At 32.0% G+C, this 10,510-nt stretch overlaps 1 protein-coding gene across 1 annotated transcript; it reads right to left on the minus strand.

The window, feature by feature from the left end:
- Nucleotides 1-1,367: 1,367 nt before the first annotated feature.
- On the minus strand, nt 1,368-9,975 carry HELRODRAFT_182307 (hypothetical protein; the record flags this gene model as incomplete). The annotated part of the gene is made up of 6 exons (XM_009032585.1): nt 1,368-1,587; nt 1,703-1,827; nt 2,636-2,823; nt 7,763-7,961; nt 8,372-8,642; nt 9,959-9,975. 6 exons carry the CDS (start codon nt 9,973-9,975, stop codon nt 1,368-1,370), a joined length of 1,020 nt encoding a protein of 339 aa, XP_009030833.1.
- Nucleotides 9,976-10,510: the final 535 nt, after the last annotated feature.

Consider the following 10,510-nt stretch of genomic DNA (forward strand, 5'->3'; position numbering starts at 1 on the left):
AATTTCTGAACGTTATTAATTGTAATTTTGAACGTTATTAAATCGTAGTTTCTGAACGTTATTAAACTGTAATTTCTGAACGTTATTAATTGCAATTTTGAACGTTATTAAATCGTAGTTTCTGAACGTTATCAATTTTAATTTTGAACGTTATTAAATTGTAATTTCTGATCGTTATTAATTGTAATTTTGAACGTTATTAATCGTAGTTTCGAACGTTAATTATTGTAGTTTTGTACGGATTTGAAAGGCAGTTTTGAACGTTGTTGAATCGATTTTGAACGAAATGAACATAAATTGACATTATATATTCACATTTATGAATTAAGTATAAGTTATGAATTGATGATTTCTGTTAATTTATCATAATAAATTATGTTTCGAAAATAATCAGTTTGTTTTGTTTTGTATTGAATTAGAAAGAACCTGACAACCGGGTTCAAATATGACAAAAAGATTCCCGCCTATCGCATACTTCGTGTGTGATGCGTCGTTTAGCATGTATTCATATACGATGTTTGTGGCGTATTGTTGAATCCTCTGAACTTTGGAGATGTGTAATTGACCTTTAACCTTAATTGACTTTATTTTTCGACAATCATTTGTCATCATTAGTGTTGAAGAAGAATTTATTAATGTGTCTGTTTATATAAGTTTTGAGTGACTTTGTTACTGTGTGTTTTCACTAAGAGACTTTGTTCGGCTTCTGACATTGTTACTAAGTGTCTTCACTAAATGACTTTGTTCGGCTTCTAACTTTATTGCTGGATGAGCAAGGATTCTGCAACCCTTAGATTGTGCGGATTGTTATTGTATTGAGTTATTTCAACGTTATTGTCAAACATCTCTCTGGCGAATTTTGTGTTAAGTTTCTTTCAGGTGAATCTTATTTCTCACGACTGTACATGCATGGTAAGCCTTCTTGATAATTTGGTCTTTGCCATCCCGATTTATTCAGAGTTATGATGTCCACACTCACCAGATTTGCATTTATATGAATATTGTAAGTGTGATAATTGATCTGATTTCTGACCAGTCTGAGACTGCTGCTATTGCACTTCTACTTATATGAATGACAACTTTTTTTACTATAATTTTATTTAAATTTTAAAGTTAAAAATAAGTAAATTAATTATCAGTGCTCAAGATTAGTGAAATAATTGTGGTTAATGACTGCTGGCTAGAAGCCAATTTGGCTGATCAACTATTTTCTAGAATTTTTTCTAACGGTTAAAAACTAAAAATTTGTTGGAAAGCTACACTCATTGATGAAATATGGAAGGCACTCTTTAAAATGGACTAAATATTTTAATGGTAGGCAGCCGAGAAATTTTATTCTAGAAGATGGCGTACTCTCCTATTACTAATCACAGGATGACATCAACAACAGTTGCAAGGGTTCCATTAAAGTTGCAGCCTGTGATATCAATGCCCACAGTTCGGATCCTACTCGACTTGATAATGTTGTCCCTGGCGAGGCACATTATCATTTGAAGGCGGCCACGCCGCATGACAGACAGTTGTGGCTGTTGTGTTAGGAACTTGTAAGGCATGCAACAACAATGCTGGTTTTCTATGGCAATCAAGCTAAAAATGATGCTGAAATTTCATCATATAATAAGTTAAAACTAAAGAAATCTGAATTACTCACCTATTATGATATTCTAACTCAGCACACTTACAACAAATTGGCGACTCCTACGTGATCAAAAAAACAAGCAACGAGAGTTCCCACTTCAACGCGAATCTTTCTTCGATACAACAACACAGGATTGATCCTGGCAATTCAACCTCTTCCATCACGTTCGCCAACACACACGCGACGATCTGGTGGGAAGTATTGTTGGATTGAAATCCTAACAAGCTAACGAGGTGACTTGTACGGACTATATAAGAAACTGCGATAACTATTCTGATAGGTATTCGGGCTGCTGATGAGTCCCGGGTAGGGTGTCCAGCCTATCCAAGCGAATACTATTCTTTTCTTCTCCCGCTTACTGCTCTTCCGGGTTCGGTGTTCTCTTACATAAGCGCAACCGCAACAATATACTAAGTGACTGCCTCAATGGTGTCTCCGAACTCACTGTTTTCGATGAAACCAATTGCTCGCATATCGATTTAGAGCTGTTGGTGATTCACATTTGGAAAAGCGTTTTTGTTTGTCTGTGGTCTGCCAGAGCCACACAGTTTACATTGAGGATCACTGATGCGTTTCCGTTGTGTCAAATTTTCTGCATTAAAATGTCGTTGTTGAAAAATTTGTTTGGCGAATTTGAAGATTGATTCTGGTAAATATTCAATCATACGAGACAACGAAGAATATTTGAGTTTGATATATGATCCACAACATTTTATGATTGTATGCAAACGGGATCCGGATTCAGATTCGTCCGTATTCATCAACAAGACTCGGATCCAGATCCAGATACCAAGGATCTCGATTTTTACATAAAAAATTAAAACCAAATAAGTTTATTAAATCAGCAGTAATAGCATTCAACCATGTTTCGGTGTCAGCTACTAAATCGAATCTGCCATCATAAGAATCAATAAAAATATTTATTTCAGTTAACTTATTAAGTAAACTCTGACTGTTGACATGAATAAAACAAAAGTTAAATATAAATGCACCAACATTCATGAGCAACATTAAGGAACAATCAAGAGAAAAATCATTATGAATATTGATATCAGGATTGACATCTTCAAGCTGATCAACTTTATAATACAATGACAGGTTTAAATCAAAAGTGTTTGAGAATATATCAGGGTCAAATGCTGCTAATCCAATGTTGTCATCTATTTGTACTTTTGGTCGTTTCCCTTGTTGCGTTTTTAAAAATCCATTCATAAATGAAAGTGCTTTTGTTCCAGAGTTCTTTGTTCAACAGTTTGGACACGCCTATTTCTGGTAAAATTATCTGGAAGGCTGTTGACTTGGTTTGTTTCTCTACATCTGCTATTGTTACTTCTGGTAACTGATTAATCTTTTTTGTGATGTCTAAACAATGGGAAAATATTTTTAATTTTTATTCCATTTTCTGTAAAATGGTTTTCAACAGTTTTTTACCACAAACGGCAATATTGCCCAAATAGAAAACCTTTTTTTGTTTTTTATCTAATTGTTTTGAGGCTTAATAATAGGAATAGGACGGACGCAAGAATGGTGGTGGTATTGAAAGAGTGGAAAAGCTTTGTTTATTTAGGGGTTAAGCTGAACGCGGATGGAGGATGTTTGAGCGCTGTTACGGCAAGAGTTCGTGTGGGATGGATGAAATTTAGGGAACTACGTGGGGTATTGTGTAGAAAGAAATGGTCAGTGAAGATGAAAGGCAGGGTATATAAAACATGTGTGAGAGCAGCGATGGTATATGGTGGTGAAACTTGGGTGTTGAGGAGAGAGGAAGAAAATGTACTGCAGAGGGCTGAAAGAGCTATGGTGAGGATGATGTGTGGGGTTAAAGTGAAGGATAGGAGGAATAGTACAGAGCTGATGTCGATGATGGGACTGAATGAAGACATTGTGACATTGATAAGGAGATCGAGATTGCGGTGGTATAGACATGTGTTAAGAAGGGATGAAAGGGTCGGGATTAGGCGAGCGTTCGAGTTCGAGGTTGAAGGAGTGATAGGAAGGGGTCGTCCGCGATTGGTATGGAAAGAGCAGGTGGAGAAGGACATAGTGAAAGCGGGGTTGCGTGATACTGAGGCGAGTGACAGATGTGAATGGCGTCGAGGGGTATTTCGGTTCCATCATAGGTAGCCAACCGGAACCCCCGATCTCGGGGAAAATGTCGTCTAAACGTGTGTTGTTGTTTGTTGTTTTGAGGTTTTCAACTTGGTTAAATTGGACGACTCAAAGATTTCATTTTTGTTTACAACTGGATCTTTAGTTAACGTTTGAATTGGAAAATGAACACTTTTATTGTGTTTTTTTCCTCTTTCTTGACACTTCAACTAAATTATTTATATTATCCGTTGCAGTATCGTCAGTTTGACTTATTGAAAAATTGTCTGCCCAAGAAGAATTTGTTTTAAATATAGACTTAGAGGTATTACTGTTAGACAAATTAGTAACAGAAGTTTTTGTAAAATCACACAGAGTTGCATCATTCGCACCTATTTTCTTCTTAAGTTTATTTACAATTGAAACCAATTCTGTTTTATGCACGTTGAAGTAATTTTCCATATCTTTCAACTTTCCATTAAACATATTAAAAAGTATTCAATGTTAACCTGAAAAATTTTCTGCAGGTTAACAGCAACATCGGTTTAAACTGTGTATTTAACAAGTTAAAACATTTAACTAGTTCAACCAACTTCAAAAACAATTTATGTTGTCCACATTGTGTAGATTTTATTTTACTTTTTTCTAAAGTTTCTAAATCTAAATTGAAATGCTTTTACCACTTTATTTTTTGTGATTATGGAAATAGACTTGAATTTTTTAAAGTAGTTTATTTCTGTGCGACTACCTATCCATGAACAACACTTGAAATAAAAATTATTCAGACAGCTGATTCAAGAAATTTTTAAAATTTATTTTTAAAACTAAAAGTTCATTGCAAAACAACTAAAGTTCTAAGTTTTAGTCATGCACACCATTCATTCACATTATGATTGTGGTTTTGTGATAATTGTATGTTGTGATTTTGTATAACATTTTTAATTTATAGACAACTTTTTTGTGAATTTTATTATTCTTAATAGTGTGTATTACATTTTCCTGTAAAGTTTGTTTTTACTGCAATTAAAATGATAAGATGCTCATTTCTGCTAGAAATTTTGTTGAAAAAAGTATATTATAATAGTTTAACACAAGTCAGGTGAAGAAGCATAACTTGCTCTAGAATCAAAAGTTGAAACAGTTATTTGCACTTCTGTTTTTTGTTCACTCTGAGTTTTGTACTTTGACCATATTTAGTCCTCGAACATCAACTTTGAAATATATATATATATATCATTGTTTATATATGAAATTTTAAAAAATATTTTGGCTACAAACTGCTAATTAATTTCTTTGAAATAAAAAAAATTGCTTTGCATGTCTCAATAGATTACCAATAAAAATTTTGGTACATGTTTTGTATTCAAACACTTAACTTTTTACTATTTACTAAAGTCACATTTTATATCGTTAATAAAGTAATTTTTAAGTTACATTTTGTAAAATCACATTTTATAGAAATAAAATAAAATGTGAAGACAATAATTATCCCGGTAGGCTAGGGTCCGGATCAATTTTTTTTTTTTAAGTTTTACAGTGCTTGAAAGAAAACATATACCAAAATTATTTCACGTAACAAATCATTTACATATTAAAGCAATTAAAGATTTTAAATTATTTTCATTTAATTGTCATATTCGCTTCTGTTCATTTTGACACAATTTTTTATTTTCACTTTTCACAAAATTTTACACAATTCACAAAACTTTCTCTCATTGTAAGATGTACCTAAAATTTAGTGCTCTTCGTTTACAGGTCACCTGTTTTCATACAAAACTAAGTAACATTAAAAACACAAAATGCCACAATTTTCATTCTTCCTTTTTGTTTGCCATATCCATGTGCAAATTATGTTGCCTGAGCTTGAGCCATCATATAAAATTATAAAATATATGTCACATGTAGTGTAATTAGTTGTAGTTAGTTATTAATTATTAATTACTACTTAGTACTTAGTAGAGTACAAAAGTTTTATTTATAAATAAATTGCTAACTAAAATTAAGAAACAGTTTGCAGCTGATCTGCGCTTCTTATCTAGAACTTCATTTTAATTTTAAAATAATAATAAATTATACATGAATCAAAATTTTAGGATTAGTACGTAGCTTTATTCTTAACTATGTTTTACATGTGTAATTAGTATTGTTATATTTACGAACAAGTTAAGTACACTATCTATTTTCTTAAATATAAATAAATTATAAATCTCACAACGCTAACTAAATTAACACATGACAAGGATAACTTTTAATTTAAAATTTTAACTTTAAACAATTATTACCTTTCTTTGTATTCAATACAAAAAGTTTAATAAATATTTCTTTAGGTCATACAAAAAACGCTTAATTTTAATTCTCAAACGTTAGAGTTAAACAAAAACCACATATGCCTGACATACTAGCGCTATAAATAAAACTGTCAATGACGCTAGCAAGGTATAATAATAATAACAACAATAATAATAATAACAAAGTTTATAGTGGTTCAATAAACTAGCATCTTATCTGTGCAAGAACCACAACAAAATGTCCTAATATCCTAGCTTGATTTTAAAATTGTTTATTGAATTCACCGAGACAATTTCATCGCTCAGCTCGTTCCAGGCGTTTATCATCAAATGAAGAAACAAAACATGCACGGAGCATAATGTAAAAATATATATATCAATCAATCAATGATCCTCCTTTGTCCATCGAGGGACCGTCGAGGCCGATGGTGTACATCTAAGCAGGCTTTTTACTTTTATTTTTTCTTTTTTTCTTTCCAAAAACCTTTTTAATCTTTGGCCAGTTTTATTGAATTCAGAATACCAACGCCAGTCCATTTAGTAATGTCATCTATCCATTTCTTTGCAGGTCTACCAATTTTTTTCTTCCAATCTCTTTTTCTCATTAGTACCATCTAAATTAATCTGTCTTCTCTCATTCTACAAATGTGTCCAAAAAATTCCAATTTTCTTTCTCTGACATTGTCATATACACTTTTCTGTCTTCCAAGTTGATTTCTAATGGCTTCATTCTTTACTTTCTGCCTCCAACTGATTCTCAACAAATTTCGGTAACACTTCATCACACAATGATATCCTTCTCTCTAGTGACAATAGTAATCTTACTATTCTTCTTGCTCTTGACTTTTCCTCAGCTTTTGATACTGTTGACCATACTATTCTCTTGAGACTGCTGCATCTATCTCTTAATATTACTGATTCTTGTCTATCTTGGTTTTCTTCTTATCTCTGTAATCGTTTTTCTTTTGTTGTTCTCAATAATTCTACTTCTAACTTCTCTACTCTTACTTTCGGGGTACCTCAGGGTTCTATCCTTGGCCCTCTTCTATTTATACTCTATACTTCTGAACTACCTCGTATTATTAATAACTTTTCTTTCTCTAATCAACTATATACTGATGATTCTTACATCTATACTTCTTTTCCTCCATCTAATCTCAATAGTGTTCTTCATAATTTATCTCTATGTCTTTCTTCAATTATCGCTTGGTCTGACTCTATGTGTCTTAAACTTTATCCTTCTAAGTTTGAATTAATTTGTTTTAATAAATCTAAACACTCTATTACTATTCCTCCTATTATCTTACCTGATTCTAAAACTCTTGATGTCTCTCATAAGTTTCGTAGTCTAGGTTTTATCTTTGATTCTACTCTGTCTCTCTCTTCTCAGATTAATAGTGTTGCTAGAAGCTCTTACTTTCATCTACATAGAATAAAAAACTTTTGCTTTTTCTTGATGATCCAACTTTTCTCCTTCTTGTTACTTTGTTAGTCTTATCTAGAATTGATTATTGTAACTTGCTCTACTATGGTCTTCCTGACTCTATACTCTATCCTTTTAGTAAAGCTTTTAACTCTGCTGATCGTCTAGTTGCTCGTGCCCCTTTCTTTTCTCATATATCTCCATATCTTGTTCTCTTGCACTGGCTACCTATAAAATATAGAATAATTTTTAAAATTTGCACGTTCATGTATAAGTCTCAATCTAAATTATTTCCTAAGTATTTATCAGATATATTAATTGAACCTAAACGCCCCGGTTTACGATCGTCTTCTTCTCGCTTTTTCTTAACTCGTGTTAAACACTCTTTTGCCAAATCTGCTTTTGCTTTTTCTGGTCCTTTTCTCTGGAACTCTCTACCTATTTCTCTGACTACTTCTCCATCACTTGCAAAGTTCAGAGCGGATCTCAAGACCCATCTGTTTTCAAAATTCATTGAGGAGCGCTGTTGAACATCGCGGAATATATATATATATGGTTTCGCACGAGGTTTTCGTTATAACAAATTTGGTTGAATGTTCTTGCCCATTTTGTATAAATTAATTTCTTTTGGGTTTGTTCAATAAGACGCAATTGTTGTAACTCAATTTTATTAAACTCGTCAAGCATTTCGAACGGCTGACGACGTCGTTTCGACAGTGTATGTCATCATCAGAGCCTACGTTTAAATTATTAAATATGAATTGAATATTTAAAATTGTAAAATCAAGAAGAATAAACGAACCAAATTGGGAAAATATAAGCGTAAAATGATTAAGGAAATTAAATTAAAATTAATGTAAAAAAGTATACGAAATTTGTTGGTTGGAGTTTGTCGATTGTGGAACGATATTCGTATCGTTGTGGTACCGTCACCTGCTTTGGATCTTTTCTAACGGGGAACGTCGGCGTCAAATCACTATATTGGGAGAATAGCTGGAGAGTGTGGTCGAATCTATTGGTTTGTTTGTTCATGGATGGTTTACATTTGTTGATGTGCAGGGCCTCACAGATTTTCAACCTACCCGGGTGGATTTCTGTGCCGAGTATCTTGGTATTCGCATCGAGTATGGCTCGCGTGAGGTTTGTGCGGTGCGCATTAAACATATGGTCCTTAATGCTACCGTCCTGTACATGTAAGGTGAGCCTGCGGGAGAGAGTAGTACGAGTGTGACCAACTAGTAACAAACCAGAATTACTGTAATCTGAAATCAACAAACTTGTAACTTGCCTAAATAACTTTGATAATTGGATGTCAAACAATGGTCTTAGATTAAATCAGCAAAAGTCAAAATTTGTTCCAATAGGTACATGGCAGCAGCTAATGAAACTTAATATCGATTCAGTAAAAATAGGAGATGTTAAAATAGAATTTAGTGACAAAGCAACTAATCTTAGTTTCATTCTTGATTCTAGATTATTGATGCATGATCATATAAAGATGATAACAAATTCATGCTCTGGACAGATTCAAGAACTCTATAAACTCCGTAAGTCATTAGATAAATCTGCTATTCATACCTTGGTGCATGCATTTGTTCATTCACGATTGGACTATTGCAATGGCCTGTTTTACGGTTTGCCAGACAGTTCTATTTCTGCAATTCAATCCATTCAGAATAGAGCAGCCAAATTGATTGTTGGAAGTCTTAATTTTAACCATGTTAATCCAATTCTTAAGGGTTTTCATTGGCTTACTATAAAGAAAAGAATTAAATATAAAATATTAATTTTAATGTATGAAACTGTACATGGCTTGTTACCAAGTTATTTGGTAAATAAAATAAAAGAGAAGCCTATAATGATGAGTGGTTTGAACCTTAGATCAGATGATGGCAATTTACTGGTTGTACCTGATATCAATTTGCAGATAGCATCAAGAGATTTTGCAGTATGTGGACCAATGGTTTATAACAGCTTACCGAGATCTTTTAGAACTAAAGATTTGAAACTTTATGATTTTAAAAAGAAACCTAAAACTTACTTATTTTCGCTTTGATTTTATTGTTAAGTGAATAATTATTTGTTTGTTACTACCGCCATTATTATTATTATTATTATTATTAACGGGGTTTAAAGTGGTTCAGAAGATTATGGTTTGTATAAGAACCATTAACTGTACATTTTTCTTTTTTGACTTTGTTTGACTATAGATAATAGCGCTTTTGAGAACTTTTTGATTTTAATTAGCACTTATAAATGTTTCATTAATAATATATATATGTCATATATATATATATATATATATATATATATATATATATATATATATATATATATATATATATATATATATATATATATATATATATATATATATATGTTGGTAATAGACCATAATTTTTTCAATATTCTATAAATTCTACCGTATGTTTGGCGTTAATATGTTTGTAGTTCGTTTTTTCGATTTTTCTCACTAAAGTTTTTTGGTGAACGTTTAGTTTATTAAAATTCAAAATAAACTTATTTTTCGAATTCATGCTGCAAATAAGGCCATATTTCGATTCCGAATGGATCATCATCAGTGCTTTCTGCTGTTTATATAGGGAAATACTGACTTTGTCAAAATGAATTTAGATGGAGATTGACTTTGTCAAAGTGAATTCAGATGGAAATTAGGTGTCAGGTTTTTTTATTAGGTTGTCATCTTCTTTTGTCTCCTTTTCTTCATCGATAGCATCATATTCTTCTTTATCACTATTTACAATGCTAGTTTTTATTACTTCTTTGTTTTCGTTGTTGGTTAAGCGCCGGGTTGACAACCTCACTTCCAACTATATTATAATATTGTAAATGTTGTCAGGTAGAGAAAGAAAGGCTAAATTATTTGAAAGTGAGAAGTGATTGAGAGTGAATTTTTTATATTATTAATTTATTGGTAATTTTATATGCCTCCATGTTGACTGTGTGAACCGAACCTATTGGCATTACTACAACGACGCATTCACTCAGTTTAACAATGTATATATGTATATATATATATATATATCATTATTATTCGATATATATATACAT

This window comes from Helobdella robusta (genome assembly GCF_000326865.2).
Source record: "Helobdella robusta unplaced genomic scaffold HELROscaffold_84, whole genome shotgun sequence".
Classification (NCBI taxonomy): Eukaryota; Metazoa; Annelida; class Clitellata; order Rhynchobdellida; family Glossiphoniidae; genus Helobdella; species Helobdella robusta.